Genomic DNA, 19,055 nt, shown 5'->3' on the forward strand with positions numbered 1-19,055 from the left:
TCTAAGTTAAAATGGTAAATGCAGAATGAACTCTGTGGAGAGCTGTGGCAGTTCCTGTGGCCCAAGTGTGAACTGGCACCCTGTGTGTGAGGGAGCCTGGTACAACATGACTGTGGCAAACAGGTGTTAGTGCAGTGCTGACTGAAGTGAGACAGTATATTTGACACAGTAAATCCAGCAAAAATACTGGATCCCTATTTTCAAGCAAATGAGAACCTTATGAAGAATGCATGTGAAGAAGTGAGACTAGAAATGGAACAAAATCTATGGAACATCTAAAGATTACATTTTCCCAGCCCAATCCCACAGCAGACTGGTTCTACATAGCACATCAGACTCACTGAACTCAGGTTCTGTTTCACCACTATATTTGCTTATTATTTTAATTTTGTGTGAAACATACTACTATCAAAGACAATTATATATCACAAGGCAGGCAGATCTGGTGCTTTAACTAACAAATTATAGTATCTATGGGCTCAAGTCAAGTAACTGCAAATTCTTTTTATGCGTCTTCATCTAATAATGGAATTGAAACTTGTTGTATCATGCCTAAAACCAGAAAAAAAAATCTTCAGGGCAGAAACCACATCTTACTTTGTTCTGTGAAGTGCTTAGTACACGTTGTGCTGCTTTCCAGCCCAGAGTTAAAGGAGCTGTACAGCCTGGAAGTGCAGAGACTGCAGCATGTAGCTGCAAGTTACCAGGTGAGCTGCTGCAGCCCTTCCTCAAGGAGAAACACACCTCTGATGAAAGGCACTGTCATTTCCAATGAATGCAGTCTGCCAGGGAGACCAAAAGTCTGGATTGCAGGATGAGTTAACCACTTATTCCCTGTTATCTCATCCAGAAGGGGAGGCAGGTTCTGGCTGTGGGTGCATACACACCTAGCACTATCAATCCCCAAGTCCTCCTGCCTTCCACAGGAGTTTCGCTCGCTACGATCAACTCCACAATCAGTTCTGCACAGCAGAAAAGCAAAACTGGTGCAAAGGTCCCTGGACTCACCTCTGCTCCCTCCTCAGGGGATTTACTTCAGTCAGCTCTGCCCCAGTCCTGGGAAATCAGTACCTCTTGTCAAGTGGGCTGCCATAGGTGTGATCCTAGAGCCCAACTTCCAGGCTACATGCTCAAAAAACCTGTCTTTGTGCTCCCTGAGACACCCCACACTGCAAACCACGAGAGCAGTTAATTGAAGAAATACAGGTGTTTGCCTCAAACATGCACTCCTGATGAGTACTAACTAGCTAATACAGACACACCTAATTATACCTTAGTTATGGTCCAGATTCACTAACTGCTACAGAGAAATTACTGCCAGACTTCCTCGCAGTAGATATCACAGGGAAGAAGACAATTTGCAGCTAAATTGATATACAACTTGCATGACAGCAGCTACTTTTTATATCCGAACCCCATACACACAAATAATGTCTCAGAATTAGGAAAGTAGCAATTTTTATTTCTACCAGTCCATTATGGACTTATTGCTGGGGTTTTGCAGGAGTTTCTCATTCCCTTTCCATCTTGGCTGAAAATTGTAGAATTTTATGAAGGATTGAGGTGTTACCTGATTAGTGATAGTAATTATACAGGGTGTAAGTTTAAAGTAGCTGCTCAGCTGGTTCGCTGTCTTGCAACACTATTTTTTTGAATTGAGAGTTCAGCTTTTAACAAAAGTTATGCTATTTGATTATAATAGGCTTAGCATGGCTTTTATATTTTCCCACATTGAAAATATAAAAAAAATTTGTATGGCATATATTCTTGGATATAGTATTACGCACAGGGTATTCACTAACCTCTTTTTAGTCACTAGATTTTATTTAGTTTTTAAATCTATTTTTTGTAGTCAGCTGAGAATGTTTTATCAATACACAATAATAAGCTTAGGCAAATAGATTTTTCTGGTGCAAATTTGGTGAAAGTCTAACATTATTGTATCTCTACACCCCCTAATAACACTGGTTTTAAACAAGTATTCAAGATTTAACATTATTACTCCTCAAACTAGAAATTCAGATTGTTTTGGCCTTGTCACATTAGGGACAGAAGTCCACTGCTGGGGTAGTTATGCAACTTCAGTTTCCCTGCAAAGTGAACTGAGATGCTGATTTTTTATTCCTTTCCCCATATGGCAGAAGTGCATTGCAGGGACTTGAGGGAGGAAAGCATCTCTTAATGCCTCTCTGAATCTGTTTATTCTTCCCTGCACTTGAAGCAAATTGAAAGAGACCATATGAATACCAAGTGACCAGCCTGATTAAATATCAGAATTCTTGTAAAATAATTTGGCATGGAAAATAAATTATTCAGTTATTATAAAATTCTTGTCATAATGGAGAAATTTGTATAAAAGTCTCCTCTGACTTATCCTGTAAGAACAGATATGTGTGTTTTTAAAACAGAGATCCAGTGCTTATATGAGAAAAAAAAAAAGAAAAAATCCAAATTGCCTTCCTCTTGTGTATCTGACATTTGAAAGTTTAAGTCAGTTTGGGTTATGAAGGAAATACAAAGTTTAAAAAAAATAAATCAGCATAGAAAAACAAAGTTAAGCTTGACTTGGAACAGTGATCTATGCATATTATAACTGAAACCATTAGAAAACTATTGCATCATTATCAGAACCGTGATGAATTCTTATGCTATTTCTGTCTTCTATAGCAGGTCAAAATCTCACACTTCCATATGGGGGTGCCTGCTGAAGACAGATTTTTTTTTTTTTAAATTCAATTGGAACTTGCCAACTGACATAAATATCTTTGCCTTTTTTTTTACAACTTAGCTTCTATAAGCTTTTTAAGCATCAGTTAATTCATTTTCTACAGAAGTATAATTTCCAGGAGAAAAACACTCTTGATTAGCTCTAGACTATTTCTGCACTGCACTGTTTGAAGTCTAGCAGAGCACAGTCAAGTCCATATAAATTTCATCCAGAAGAGAAATAACATGCTATTTGGTTCTTTTGCTCCCCTACCAAAGTTAAAAACAGGATGATCCTATAAAACACAGAGTTAACAAAAATAAAGACAGAATTAAGTTTTAATATCTTGCAATACACGGAGAACAGAAATTGAGATACCACTGAATAACCTAGCTTTTGCTTTCACCAAAATGAAATAGGAGATGTGAACAAACCAAACATGAGGAAAATAATTAATCAGATCACACAGGGGAGGCTTTAACAGGCTTTGCTGCCATGGGTTAACTTCACAAGTGCCCCATTCCACCAGGGCAAACTGATTTGAATACATGCACCTATGTATGTACACACACAGAGAAACACAAACACAGCATTTGCAGCCTCTCAAATCAGATACCAATGCAGCCAAGCCAGTCATGACTGACAAGCAAAGTGCCATCTACCCTGAGCATAGCACAAAGCAGCACATCCATTTGCTAGACTTTTCAGACTTAAATATGTATGGTGCTTCAGAGAAAAGTTCCACCTAAGAGAGAGGGAAGAGCAAATGCCTGCTTCACTAAATGGTCACATGTGAACTAAGTCAACAATTAATCCCCACAGACGTCACTGTGCAAACATCCAGCCCAAGGAATTCCAAGTCTCTTGGCCACAGCTATGCACGTTATAATACACGTGTAAAACTAAAACACTCTGTACTCAAATTTGTTTCCATAGTACCATTTTTTATTATAACTCACCTCTTTTCAGCTAGAGAAGGTACAGTACCTCTGAGAAGGTAACAAGAAATATCCACTAACAAACACCAATATCTTTCCCCTATTCTTGGGGAAGACAGGCTAGCAAAGGGAATGACAACCATACTATGTTCTATTAAAATACCCAAAATTACATTTTACATGGATTTAACACAATCTGGTCTCCTAGAGGAACATATGTGTTAATTACAAATGAAAACTTTCTGTTCTACATAACTGAAAAAGAAAAGCTATTCCATGCTCTAAAACAGGATATACATTTAAATTTGTAAGACTTGTAGAAACTGTGACACATGGAATAATAGGAAAAGGTACTGGAAGGCATCAAAGGAAAAGACTGTCAACACTGCAAGAGCCAGATTTGAAGTTCTCTGCCAACTTTACTAATAGTAGAATAAGGAAAAGGGTTGAGGCTTTCCAATTAAAATATAATGCTACTTCTAGGAGCTTGCATAGGTATGAGAGCATGGTTTGACAAACTGAAACTCTTGGGCTCAGGATGTTTGTATGGAGACCACAGCTTCACAGCCATTTCCTTGGCAGCAGTTGTTTTGGACAAGGCTGTGTTTCTGCCCAAGCCAGTTGTGCTCCCTGTCCCACCAGAGCCCAGCTGTCTGTGAACTGACAACAGCAACAGTGCACTCATCTGTTACTGCTACTGGAGCAGGGGCCAGTGCCCGGGCACAGCAGGGCCCTGGGGACATTGACCCTTACCTGTCCATGTGTCAGTAACTTCCTGCTGACTACACCTAAACAACATTGGGAAAACACACAAACAGCCCCACAAGCATGGAGGAAATAGAAAATTACTACTGAAATGCATTTTAAGCAACACAAATTACTAAATCAAACATCAGCAAATCAAACTAGGTATTACTGACATTTTTTTTTTTTCAACTGGGAACTCTGAGAAGACATGAGTCTTACAACTACTATAGACAGGGATCAAATTAAAATAACCAAATGGGGAAACCAGAGGCTCATAAAAACAAGTCAGTAACCTTATTTTCCTTCAGAAGCAAGAACAGAATTAAGTTCTGCAAAAACAAAGTCAGAAAGTTTGTTTCTTAAATGCTCTGACTTCTGTGAACATTAGGAACACTCCTAACTACCCACAAGTATTGCAAGTATCCTGCAAATTTTGCATCACTTAGAAACAGAATCATTTAGATTGGAAAACACCTCTAAGATCATCATAGCTATATTAATTTCCACACACCTTCATTCTAGAGGCAGCTACAGGTCACTGACCACAAATACTTTGTTTAATTTATTCTCTATATTAAATATTAAATAGAAATATAAAGAGGTGAACTTTGTAAATATTTCACTTTAGATATATTAGCATCTTATTCTATCATACTGCTATTTGCTAAACAAACATATGTAGACATCCTTTTTACAGTTAATTTTTTATAACTCAGTGCCAAACAGAGAAGAAAACTCATGACTTAGGAGCTTACTAATAGAATCATTCATCAGTTGAACTAATGTTTTAATTAGCAGTTGTATAAAGGAAAGATGTATTATTAAGACTCCATGAAAAAATACCATTGTTGTGTGTTTTACATTGACTTAATGTGCAACAGGTGACTATTCAATGTTATTAGGTTGAATTGCCTGCCATCAAAACTTTTTTTTTAAGCTTTTAACCAAAGATTTCTGCCCAAGAATAATGTTTTCAAACTTTTCCAACACAGAAATATTCACTTACAGTCCAAACGGAAATCAAAGTGATCTTATTGTCACAGCTATACTTAAAAATGTAACATTTTAACTAAGTAGGAAGATTGGTGTATTCTCGCATTAATACAGAAGAAATTCATCTGACAGCTGAAAACATTAAAAAAAAAACCCAAAACAAAACAATTACAAACTTCCCAGTAATGAATCCCACTGAACTCCTGAAAAAATACTTCAACATAACGATGCATTTTAAAAGACAGATCTGTAGGTATTGGGAGCACAGAGATGGAGAGAAGAGATGTAACACACAAACTCTGAACACTCACCATCTGAATTGGTTTTTTGTGAAGATCTCGTTCAGTCACCAACTTTTCTTGGTCAGTGACATAAAGGCCTTTTTGTGCCAGGGCTTGTATAACAGCATCATGACCTAGAAGTGGTTTTGCAGCATCACTCTTGAGAATAAGGCTCCCAGCACGACAGTAGAGCTCGGCAGACAGCAGCAAGTTAACAACAGGTGGTTTAATGTGCTCCTGGTCATACTGGTCTGTGTAAAATGGTTCTCGGAGCTCTTCTGGGACATTTTCTACAAAACACAAAGACACCACAGGTCAGGGTCAGAAAGGACATTTAGACTATTGGGGAATTTTTTTTAAACTGTATATAAACTCAAAATTATGATAAAGAAAGCTTAACCAAGGGGAGGCCAAAGTCTATACCAGCAATTGTGTTATAAAACACTGGGGGAAATTTCATACAAAGGCAATATTTGAACTATAAATAGAAACCTGAGAAAAATCCAAGTATCTCAAACTGCAAAGGCCAGAACAGAAGACCAACCTGTGGTTTACAGCATCATTACATTAAAATTTCTTGGCTTCTCCAAATACATGCCCAAACATTCCCATTTCCTTTGGCGTAACATCATATATAGGTCAGACATATAAAGGCAGAACAACACCCATTTAAACACAAACCCTGGACTCTATTACAATAACAAAATGCAACTGAAACATTATGTTTCAGTCAGAAAAATCAAGACAAAAAGCAGCCCTCTAGTTTCCATATATGCAGAATTTTGATTACTATACTGTTTATTTCAAAGGTCATGTGTCACAGAATGATGACAATCCAGCAGTTAGGCATAAATATATGGGCTTTTAACTGAAATTAGAAGAATGGAGAAAGAAGAAAAAATATCACTTTCTTTCTGACAAAATACTGAGCTCTTACTGGCCTTGTTGCGCTACTGACTTCCCTTAAAATTGGGGTTTTCCTCCTTTTTAAGTGAACTGGCTTAGCACCCACAGAAAGCTATGCAAGATTTTATCAAATCTACGCTGAGATTTTAACTCCAAAATTAGCATTCCAAGACAATCCAACAATTTTTTCAAATACTGTACATAACATAATACAGACAGACTATATTTATAATTGTCTACTACAAAAGTAATAATTAAAAATGAATTAAATATGGTACTAGATCAAATTAAATTAAATCATGAGTCAAGTGGAAAATAACTTGCAGAATTTCAGGCACACATACTGCAAGAGGCTTAATTTTTCTCCTGGAAGAATTTCATTCTCTATTGTTGTAAAATTAGTTAAGCCAACAACTTTTACATGATAAAGAGCATGTGATTCCTTTCCTGAGTCCAAATGCATGCAAAAAAACCTATTTAATTGCTAGAAGAAAAAAAAAAGTGCGTAGGAAAGCAGTGATGCAACTCTAAGTTGCTACTGTCGTTGCCTTCAGCTGGATAAATGGCTAAACAGACAAGGTTTGAATCAGTCTGGAGTAAACAGCCCAGTAAGGGTGGAGCAGGAGAAGAGAGAGAAAAAACAGAACATGCTATCACAAGATAATGACAGATTATCTTCTTCCTCATACATATTCAACTGCAGTTTATGTACTTCCATTATGGGCCTTGCAAGGTGCCAGCTGCCTTCTAGCTGTGAGGGAAGATACACTTTATAGAGTGCAAAAAGTTAAAGAAATATTAACACATACTTCAGATGCCAGAAGGATGGTAGGAAAGGGTAAGATATTGCTGCTTCTCTTGCCAATTCAGAGTATCAAGGGAAAGAGGTATAGTTAGTAATTTGCTTAAACCATGAACCTAAATTTGGCAAGAAAACTGACAGCTCTGTTTCAGAATACAGATCAAAATATACCACCAGCACAACTACTCTACCCTTTAAAACACAAATGTAATGCCTAACAGCCCTACTTTTTTACAAGATGACAATAAAATTGCAAACAAAAATATCTACCACTGTCAGGAGATATTTCCATCTTCTCTTCCACTTCCCAATTTCACCTACTGACTATAGGATCCAGAGTCATCCAGTCCAACAAAAAGCATTTCTAACTGAGGATCTCAGATCTGGTAGATAGGTGCAAACAATAACTGGGGAAGTAGGTACCTCAGTTCTGCTTGATCTTCTTTCTTTTCCCTGTTTGTCCACACATTGCCTATTTAAATATTAAGCTTATTTCTGAAGTCCCTAATGATTCATCTCCAGTACCAGGAGCTCAATTTTCATCAGGACTTTATTCTCTACAATTGCAAATGCCAGCTCTTAAAGCATCTTTATGCTACTTCTTAAAGCTAGAGAGGATTAGGAAATATTTTTTGTAAATATGTCACAATGCACAGGCAGCAGATTTTGCTTTTGAAAGAACAGAAAAAAAAACACAACAAAAGCCCAACCAACCAAATAAAAACCCCAACCAAAATCCACACACCCCTGTTTTGAAGCAGATGAGAATTTCACTGGGGATGGAGAAGCAGGGAGGAATAGATAAAGGCATTTGTAATTTCTTAGAAGACTTAAAAAAGCCTCATTCCTACAGGAAAAACCTCTCGAGGCAGGAGTACTTAGCTACACTCAAACAGAAGTCATGTACTCTGTGGTTCAGATTCACTGAAGACAATGACAGATTTCAAGTCTGAAAATTTGAGCCAGAAGAGAAATCTCAAGACAGTAAATAACAAATCCAATGCCTGTTAATTCTCGTCTTCTGTATTACTGAAGTACATCCTAAAGTGACAAGATGCAATAAATGCATTTATCATGAAAGAATGACATCCGCTGCTGGGACTTAGTAATTAAAAACTCAGTACAGTTAAAAAAAAAAAAAAAATCAACATGATGACTAACAAAGGCAAATAGAATTATTTATAAAGCTTAGTTCTGCTTCTGAAAATACAGAAAAAGACAAAATTACATGTATGCCATTTTTTACTTCATTGGTGTACACCAAAATAAATCTGGAAAAGAATCTTACTGGTCTTCATAAAAATAAAACCAGAGAGATAAATTTATTTTCTATAGAAAAATAGAATATGGAAATGAAGGTCTAGGAAGAGAAGCTGTGGCTACAGGCATATTCTGAATGCATAAAAAATGTGAAAGCATAAAAACAAGGAATCTCTGGTTCAACAAGATCAGAATTCTTTATAAAAATTCCTGTCAGAGTTCCCTTCGCACAGGCAGAAACACTGCACTTTCCCCTACTTCATAACATATATTAAACAGTTTGATATCAGAATAGCACTTGATAGAAGATTCAAGCTGTGTTTTCACATTAGAGTTTAAAAAGAAAACAAAAAACCCCACAGCAGAGAGGTAACAGACAGAAAACTATCTCAGAGCAGAAGTCCTTCCAGAATTGGTACTGCTGCCTCTGGAGTCCTGTGGCAGGGAATTACAAGCTCCATCCAGTTCTCAGCAGATTACCAGAACAATCAGCAGGTCAAAAGCCTTCATTAACAATTCTGTCAGGACTAGAGATTGTTAAACAGGCTCTGCTGGGCAGAGAAGAGTCTTAACACTAATCCCCAAAATGTGCATTTTACCGTAAGGTCCTTCCTTCGCCCAGTTGACAAAGAGGAACCTTCCAAGATTAGACTCCGAGGGAAATGACCCGTTTTAAAAGGAACACCTTGTTGCACATGTTGCCATAATGTAGCATCTGACCCTGAAATCCGCGGGAATCATGTCAGAGGGGAGTCCTGGGGACACGGTGTGTAGCGAGCTGAACACATGAAATGCAGAGACCAGGTAGTGGGTGCAGAGCTGGAGAGAATGGGGAGGATCCACCTGCACCCTTCCTGCACCAACAGGTTTCGTTAACAGGGACTTGGATGGAAGGCAGTGGCCGTGGGCTGATGCAAGGAAAGTGTTTGTCAAGAGGGACCACCAGAGCATAGGTACGGGTTGGCTGGGTACCCAGCCGTGAAACTGCCATTCACAGGAATTTCAAAACTATTGACAAGACACTGAGAAAGCTTTTTTAACTTTGAGGCTGGCCCTTCCTGGAGGAGGAAGCAGAACCAGACCACCCTATTTTTTCCTAGAATTGTGAGCAGGACCACGGTTTTGGAAATTATTTTGTCATTTTGAAATCTGTAAATATTGTACTACGAGGAGAGTAAATGAAGCTAATGGGCAAGTTCAAGACACAGAGAACAGAACAAAAAAAGAATTAATACCACATTAACCCAAAACTGTAACTCGAATTTAACCATCAGGCTAACTTCAAAAAAGTAACCAACATATCTTTGGGTAACTTTTTATAAATTATCAAGGAATCAAAAGTCCTGCAGATGCTCTTTTTAGAGAAGAAAAAAAAATTAAAAATTTAAGAGCCTATTCAAAGCCTTAAAGCAAACACAGGATTATTACTGCTCCCTGTTGTGGTTTAACCCCAGCCCCAACTAAGTTGCCCAGCTGCTTGCTCTTTACCCCACTCTCCCTGCTAGGATGGGAGGATAAGGAGAATTGGAAAAACGTAGATCCTGCAGGCTGAGATAAAAACAGTTTAATAACTGAAATAAAGTAAAATATTATTACGATAAAAGCAACAAAAGGGAAAAAGAGAGAGACCCCATTCCCAAGCAGCAATCAGCCCCTGTGGCCAGCTCCCCCAGGCAATGCTGGGCACAGCAGCCATGGTCTGCAGTGTCCCTGTGGCCAGCTCAGCTCAGCTCTCCTGGCCACTCTCCCTCACAGCTCCTCCTGCACCTCCTCACTGGCACCAGGCACTGAGAAGTCCTTGGCTTAGAGAAAGCACCGACTAAACACCAGTGTGGTATCAACAGTGCTCTCACACTGAATCCAAAACACACCAGCTACCAGGAAGAAAATACACTCTATTCCAGACAAAACCAGAACACTACCCATTGTGAGACAGAAATGCGACTTAATTTGCCATTTAAACAGACCATTTTAAAGGAAAGGAATGGTCTAAAATTAATTTGCACATAACACTACTGAATTTACCTTAGAAGTTGCTTTAAAAAAAACCTTCTCTGCTCAGATAGGTATGAATTACTCCTTGGAAGACAGGATGAATTCCTCCTTTGGAAAAAAAACTGCTTGTACTAACATGAAAAATCTACATTTTCTTTAAAACAAATTGCTTTTTTTTGTAAAGTTTCCATGCTTCCACACAGATGAATACAATCCTTTACACAACTATTGAGTTTCTCAAGTTTGTATCAGTGAACAATTTTAGATTTATGACTATTTGCCTTAAGAATGTCCAAAAGCTTAGAAGCCTTTGTCAACAAGGTCTCCATGTTGTTTGTTTGTTTTGGTTTTTAATTCCTGAGGACAATATAAACAAGTTAAAATATTTTGCCACAGGCTTTCCAATTAAATGATGCCACCACTTTTGGGAGCCACAAGGCCACATTAAGCCTCAGCCTAGAAAACTTCCTCTCTACAGGTTACTGACGTCCATGCACAAAGACGAGAAGAAGAAAAAATTATACGTAGAAGACTGAGATATAATACAGAATTATTTAATGAAAATTCTAATACCTTTAACCACTTCCTAGTGCAAACTAGTAGATGAATGTATGCCAAGTCTTAATGGACTTGGCAGTTTTCTGCAGGTCAGCAAGGGTATGCTTTTGCCACGAAGTGACTGTGTCAAGTTACCTCATTCCCACCCGCCAACAAGGATTCTGGTGCCACATTTACAATCTGGGAACAAGACAGCAGAGCTTGCACAGAAGTCAAGAGTCCAAGAATTGAAAATGGGGCAGAGAAGACAGAATTACATTATTTAACTTATGGTGAATTTTTTTAGTGGACTCAATAGAAGAGAGAGATTTTTCAATTTTCTTTTTTATATTGGAGACACCATCAAGAAACAAGACTTTTAATCAGGATGTGGCAAAAAAAATCAGAGTAGAGATTACAAACTAATTTTTACTTTCTGGTTTGTTGAATCAGTCTGCCACTTCCATTGTTCTTGGCTAGCAGGTGTACATCTGTCTAGAGACAAGTATCTAAAAGGTCAACACTCAATTTATGGCACACTCAGCTTCAGTATAACCATTCTTAACTTTGTTCACCTTGCTAGGATGAACTCAAGAGATTCTTGAATTTATCATCACAGAAGTACTATGAATAAACAGATCCTACCCTCCTGCCTCTAGATGTCACAAAAATAGACCACAGCAATTATCCACTGCTTCAACAGCTGTTCTGCACTTAAAAGGGATTCCTCATTCAAAAAAAGGAAACAAACAACCAACAAGAAAAAAAAAAGAAAAAAAAAAGAAAAAAAAAAAAAAAAAAAAAAAAAAAAAAGGAACAAAATACTAAAAAACCCGCCAAACCCAAAAACAAACAAACAAATCCCAAAACATTTAAGGCAAAAAGATGCACAGGCTCTACTTTCATAGTCTAACCAGACTTCAGTTGTTCTTTGAACACTGAATATCACATAAGAAATGCTGGATTAATCGTCACACTAAGTGCCTGTCCAATCCAATATTCTGCCTTCAGCAGCACAACAGGAAGTGCTTTCCACAAAACCTACAGAATGTGTCTGGTACTGCTGTTTCTTATTGAGATGGAAAGATTAGCATCTAATTTACTAAAACCTGTATATTGATTCAGGTTTTAAGAAACAAAAAAATTACTTAGAATTTACCCTGCCAATAAGGGAATCAATTTTCATGACCATAAATGCCTTCAGAACTTATTTTTCGGAGAGGCAAGTTATGAGAAACGTAAAGATATAAACTTATCTCACCCAGCTAGCACCTTTATGACTATTATACTATGACTATGATTTAAATATCCTATAGAGTATGGAAAAAGCTGTTTCAGAAAATTAGAGATAAACATTACTTGAACTTATTACTAGACTTTATTAAGCCAAAGAAAACTTTTTGCCAGCCATAAGTAGATAGAAGTGAATGGACAAATCTTCTTGGGTGTCTGGCTTACAGGTTCTCTTTGTGTATGACTGCTTTTAACTGGATAAAAGAAAACATGTAGGAAACAGCTAGAACTATACAAATCTTATATTGGGCAAACAGATTTCAAACATTACATTTCAACTCTGTAGCAGAAATGTTTATTGTTACCACCTGATGCAGTAATAAGGTATTGTCCAATTGCACAGAATAAAAAGGAAGGGGGAGGAGGAAGATCTCACTCTACTTTTCTTACGAAGTCTTGAGAGTTTCACTTCTATCCTCATTTTCCAGAATGATCAGCAATAATGATCATTCAGAGCTCTCAGTTTAGCAAAGCAAGTATAACAAGTTACTAATTTCAGGAGTGGAATTATATCCAGTTGTGCTAGCTGAAAAATGGAAATTACATAACATCTTATTGAAAAAGTAACACATTCCTGATCAACAGCATCCAAACAGCCTTCACGTTTGAACGAGAGCCACCTTTAACATGGAGTCACTAAGGTAACCCAACAGATCACCTAAGTCATAAGGTGAAGGAGAAAATTTTAAACTATGTCTGCAGTAGTAACTGCAATGCTGGTCAAAAATCAGAAGGAGAAACCAGGATAGGGAGAAGAAAAATACGTCATCACCTGAAATCAGTGAGCATTTGGCTACAGTCTCTGTCAGACCTGTTACATTCTGCAGACAAGAGCTGCAAAGGCAAACAGTCTCAAAGGCATGGAGTCATTGAAAGAACAGATTCTATACCTCAAAGGAGATCCATTGTCTACTGCCAACCCTGCAGCTCTCCCCTTACTGATCACCTTCCTTTACATTTGTACACACGGAGTCTACAACTTCAGAGGCCTCTGCCAAACCTAACAGGTCTAGAAGCTTATCCAGTTTTATGTATTTGCTTCAAAAAAAGTGATCTATAGTCAAACTACATTATAAATGTGTTCTACAAGAAGGAGTGATACAACCACCTTCCAAACAAAACACCTCAGTAAATGATTTGTCTGATCCACTGATTTTACTAGGACTGAAGTATCAATTTGTCAGCAACTACTTTAGAGAGGTGATGGAATCTATTAAAAAAACCCAACAACTCACTAGAATCTCAAACATTTGTTTTTGTACTCCAAACCCTTCTAAAAAGTTTTGCTCCTGCCAGACTGAATACAAGTGAAGAAATTAGGTCTGCTAGAAAAAGATTAAAATATATTTTGGCTTGCAACACCCAGCACAGCAGATGAGAGTATTTAGCTACAACTTGTCTCTGTCAGATACACAGTGTTCATTTCCTCCCTCCATGGTTCTGCTGGCAACACGGGCAAAGAGCAGTAAGTAGCCACATACGAATTCTGAAAACATTAATCATCAGGAGAAAGCTATTTTTAAGTTTCTTGGGTAATATTTAGTTGCACATGATGCAATTTGTAATTTGTTGCTTCGAACACCTATAAAGGATACATTTAATGTTAAAAGGTATATGGACTCTTATTTTGACTTCAGAAGACACAAAAATGTTCAGGACAACTGTTCTTTTGCAGGAAAAGACTTACGCAGCTTTTATATAGCTTTTAGTTTATTCCTGTCAACCTGTCAAAAAAAAGTTCTCATGCTAACCAGTTAAATGTATTACTGTAGCAGAATAATATAGATAGTAAAGTGGCAACAGATTTAACTTGACTTAAAACTGCTCCCATAATTTTCTGAAAAATCATACATGAGATACTCTTAACTTCGTAACTAAAAATTGGATGAAAAGATAATTGAAAAACCATTTTCCAAGAGTACTCAGATGTCCCCTACCAAATGGGAAGAACATGTACTTCCAGGTTCAAGAGCTCACGTCTTTCTTCACACTAGGCAAGGTTATAGAGAAGTGATTCCAAGATAAAAAAAGGACTGAAAGCACTTTGGAGGACAAAATTATAATTCAAGATAATTTTGATAAGTGGAAGGAGTGGTTTGAAAATAGGATGGAGTTATGTAAGTATAGCTGCAAAGCAGGAACCTACAACAGTAGAATTACAAGATGGGAACAACTGAGTAGGCAGCAGCTCTGCAGAGAAAGATACAGAGCTACAGTGAATCACAGACTTGCATGAGTCAACAACTCTGGGCTGATGCAGAAATGGCAAGCGTCATATTTTAGTGAATAAATCAGAATATTATAGGTTGTAAATATGAAGTAATTTTTCAAATTTACCTTGTACTGGTAATGGTTTAGCTGGACCAATAGAACTAGATTTAAGTATAGAGCTCATGTAAACCAACCAAGCAAAAAAAAACCCCAAACCAACCCCTAATAAACACAGATAATAAAAAGGTTTGACCTACAAAAAAAGAAAAAAAAAAAGTCTATTTTGTCTAAACAACATAACAGATATTGCTTTTATTACATGAAAGGTGTTATAAAAACATAAGGTGCCCACCATTCTCAAAAGCACCAGGAAGAGGGTAAGTAATGGCTTAACAATGTAGCAAAAGACATCTAGATTCTGTTCAAACATCTAAAAATAAATAAGGTCCAAACTGTGGAAAGTCTATAATTAGAGATTTTTGAAAAACAGGCTAAACAAACATCTGTCAGGAATGATGTATATTTAGCTCAGCCTGTCTTTAGGAGCACGGATGGATAACAAAATTTGCAGGCACATTTTCTATTACTATACCAGACTAACAAGGCAAAAACTTCACATTCCAAAATAGTGAAACCCACTTCTGTTGCTCTAGAAATAAAAAGAGCACAGACTACCACAACATCAAGACATTTTTCAACTTAATCCTAGGAAGTAAGTCTCATTATACTTTTAAGTTGAAGGCTATAATGTCTTTACCATTCATCCAATTCTTCAGGAAAAATTTTTTCTATACTGAAATGGTTAACTGCCAGCATTAGGAGACAAGGCTGAAATTAGGTATTTGCAGATTTAATTTCCAAGGTCAAACCTTCCCCCTTTTATATTTCACACTTGTTAATTTTCCCCCTTTCAGTTACTGCATGTTGTGTCACTTAGACAATTTGGTTATTACAAAACATTTAATCTGACATGTCCTAACACCAATATGTTGTCTTGCAGCAAAACGCCAAGGCACAAAATCCTACACACCCTCAACACTTAAATATTAATTCCTTCTTCAATTAGTATTTCTTAAACAATTCCTCATATGAGATGCCTTCAACATGACTTAATGCATGCTATTAATGAGGTGTCCTGTGACACCTCACTAATAGGACAACTTCTTTTGACCTGCCTGTATTGTGGGCCAAACTCTACACTCATAGCTTTACCAAGGACAATAGCAATAGACAATTTGTTTCTCAGTTTTTGGACACAGGTATCAATGAAACATCAAAAGTCATTACTAATGTTAATGAACAGTACCTATTTCAAATCCTTTTGCAAGATCAAATTCACAACCTGTAGTGAAGCTGTATCCACAACTCTGATTGAAATATGGTTTTACGACTGTGAAAGCCATCCACTGAAAGATGCACCTCTTTGATACATATTTTGATTTCTTTAACGGGTATGTGATTGTAAGAACCCGTGCTTTTCATTAATGAAAGTGAACTGCAACACTTTGTTTCATAGACGGTAGGGAAAAACCCTTCACTTTCCCCTGCAAGCTGAGGGAACTTCAAAACTTCAAGCATAAAAAAAGAAATAAAATGTGGCACACATAAACACTCTAATCGTCCCTTGTATTTCCTCTGTATAAATGTATATAGCAATAGTTAGAAGACATGACTGAGGCTGTGATTTATTCCCAAGAACTAAAAGAATTTAACAAACCCAAGCTTCCTTCCTTCTTGGAGGTGAAGGTCAGTTCTTCTGTTTCACTCCAAGTATAAAGGAAGCATTTGCACTGCAGACATGCAAGTCCTGTATACTGTCTTTCCCTACCTCAGCCAAACTCTTCTTTGAAGTTTCTAGTTACATTAACCTAGTGGAAGAACTGGGACCTGAAACACTACAAATGAGTGCGCTTACCTCTCTTCCTACTGTTACACTACTGCAGTGTTAGGAGAGCAGATGAAGCAATTATTCCCTCTAAACATGTTTCATTCGAGCACCTCAGAACAACCCCAGTCATAAAGAGAAAGAGTAAAGGAATTTGTTTTGGATCACATCTTCTATAAAAAATAGCAGAAAAGTACTCTGCAAGTGGCTTTACACATGCAGTAGAAATTCAACCAGTATAAACCAAGACATTTCAGCCATAGCTTGAGAATCTGTCAAACTCCTGTAGAAAAAAGTTTTCAGGTTAGAAGACTGGGTTATATAATTGCACAAGCATTGTACACCCAGAATCTCATGAGTAGACTCTATAGAACCAAGCTACCTAAAACTATAATGATCTCTGAAAATGTTGAATTAAGCACTTCCAAGAATTTTCTCTACTATTTTACCTCTCATACCTGCCTAGCTAATAAAGTCATATATCAAAATATTACTTGTCCAGATTTCACACAGAAAAGCAAGTAGAGTTTATTGAAAAATCTTCATATGAAAACAATATTTTGATATTTTCTTTCTTTTTAAAGTGATGCACTCACTGAAATTTCATTAGACTCAAGCACTTTAAAAGTGGCTTTTTGGAAGCAACACATCAAATATTATGACTTACCAGAAGCATGTCCCATAAAGACATGCTAAATACATGGTAACATGGCTAAATTCATAACAGCACCCTGGCCCTAAATGTAAAAGGTGCAAAATTCCATAAGGAGGAACCTTTTCCTCTTATTTCACAAAAGACAGGCAAAAGTAACGATCATTGATATCTACCTCACTTTTCAGAAAACCCCATTATTTTTAATCCACAGAAAATGAAATTATTACAATACTACAGCTATATTAAAGCCAAAAAAACACAAAACAAGCAAAGTATCCCACCTCCCCCCAAAAAACAAACAAACAACCCAAACCAAAATCCAAAACAAACAAAACCCAAACAAAACCCCTCGAGCTTGGTAAATTTTCAAAATGCTTCCCTCAGAAGACATCTGCAAGTCTGGTATTCCTCAAGGCCCAACAATATTTCAGGCACAGAATAATAGGTCTGGTATTCCTCAAGGTCCAAGGTTTTCAACGACAGAGTACCGATGCCTTTTGGAGGCATTACAAATCGATTCCATTTACACTCACAGACAAGGAGAGCCTTCTGTATTGTGCAGGCCAAAACCTGGCATTAGATAGATACTCTTTTTCCTGAAACCCTTCTTATTGCTAAACCATTGAATTGGCTACAGGCTACTGTCACACATGTCAAAACTAAGAGCACGCACCCATTTCCATCGCTAGCCCCCAATTCTGCTCATAAGCAGTATCAGGAAAAATTTCAAGATGACAGACAAACGTGGATTGCTGGGGTTTCTTCGCATTGTACAAGTGTGACCCGAGTAATAAATAAAATATCATTTACAGAGATAGATACACTCGAATAAAATAATATGAGCGCCAATACACAAAATTTACTTGCTGATGGAAACAGCGGGACTGCTCCAAACAGACTAAGTGCAATTAAGGAAAAACAAAACAAAAACAAAAAAAATCCCACAAGGGGTAAGAGATCTTAAGGCTAAGGGAAGAGGCCAAAAGCATTTCCCACACATCTGCCCCCCTTCTCAGCTCCTCAGGGAATGCCTCGCACGTCCTCAGCAGCGAACCAACCAAGCAGAAACCAGCATCAAAGAAAGGGAAGAAGGAGACGCCACCTACCTGTCCCAAAGGCTTTGGCCACCAGCCAGGCCAGATTACAGGCGATTTTCGCTCGCGAGAAATCATAATGGTCAAAGGGTTTGATGGCAGGAACAATGAAAGTCTTCCTCATCTCCTTGGCGTCTGCGGCATCCCCCATCTTCTCGCAGGACCCCCGGCAATTGGGAACTTACATGGTTGTTTCCCGTCCTCCTCCTCCTCCCAGGGCCGGGAGAGCGGGCTGTAAATACGGCGGCAGCAGCTGAGAGCGGCGCCGGACCCAGCTGTCCGTAAAGGGCCAACACCGCCTCCCGCCTTTCTCCGCACAGGAATGCAGCCGAGTCCGAGTGTCCTCTTCTTCCTCCTCCTTCTCCTCCTCCTCGCTCTTTGTCTCAATTCACTCACGCCGCCGTCCCTCCGCCCCCGAGAAGATGCCCCCGGCGGCCCCGGCCCCGCGTTCCCTGGGGAGGCCCTGCGGCCAGGGCTGGGCGCCCCGGGCCCGGAGCCGCCGGCAGGGCCCCCGCAGCCGCCGCAGGCCGGGACGCGGCCCTTCCCCGCGCCGGGATGTCAAAACGCCGGGCTCCGGCCCCAAAACGCCGCGCGGCCCCGCACCGCCCCAGCGGCGGCCTCCGCGGGCCGGGAGCACAGCCGGCTCCCCTCCAGCTGCCCCTCGGCCCCGCTGCCCCCCGGGCGGCCGGCCCCCGCTCCCCGCGGCGCTCGGCGCTGCCGCTGCGGCTCTCCACCCGCGGCTGCCGCACTG

The 19,055-nt window shown here is 38.7% G+C and overlaps 1 protein-coding gene across 4 annotated transcripts in view; it reads right to left on the reverse strand.

Annotated features, from left to right (window-relative positions):
- Positions 1-18,726, reverse strand: part of CAMSAP2 (calmodulin regulated spectrin associated protein family member 2) — a 78,807-nt gene extending 60,081 nt beyond the window's left edge. For all 4 annotated transcript variants that reach the window (XM_083867426.1, XM_083867425.1, XM_083867424.1 and 1 more), the window contains exons 1-2: positions 18,317-18,726; positions 5,697-5,956 (exon numbers count right to left, since the gene is read on the reverse strand). In XM_083867426.1, coding sequence (XP_083723552.1) covers positions 5,697-5,956; positions 18,317-18,455 — 399 coding nt within the window. In that variant the 5' untranslated portion in view covers positions 18,456-18,726. The remainder of the gene's footprint in view (positions 1-5,696; positions 5,957-18,316) is intronic.
- Positions 18,727-19,055: the final 329 nt, after the last annotated feature.

The sequence above is a fragment of the Zosterops lateralis genome (genome assembly GCF_965231275.1).
Source record: "Zosterops lateralis genome assembly, chromosome: 9".
Lineage (NCBI taxonomy): Eukaryota > Metazoa > Chordata > Aves > Passeriformes > Zosteropidae > Zosterops > Zosterops lateralis.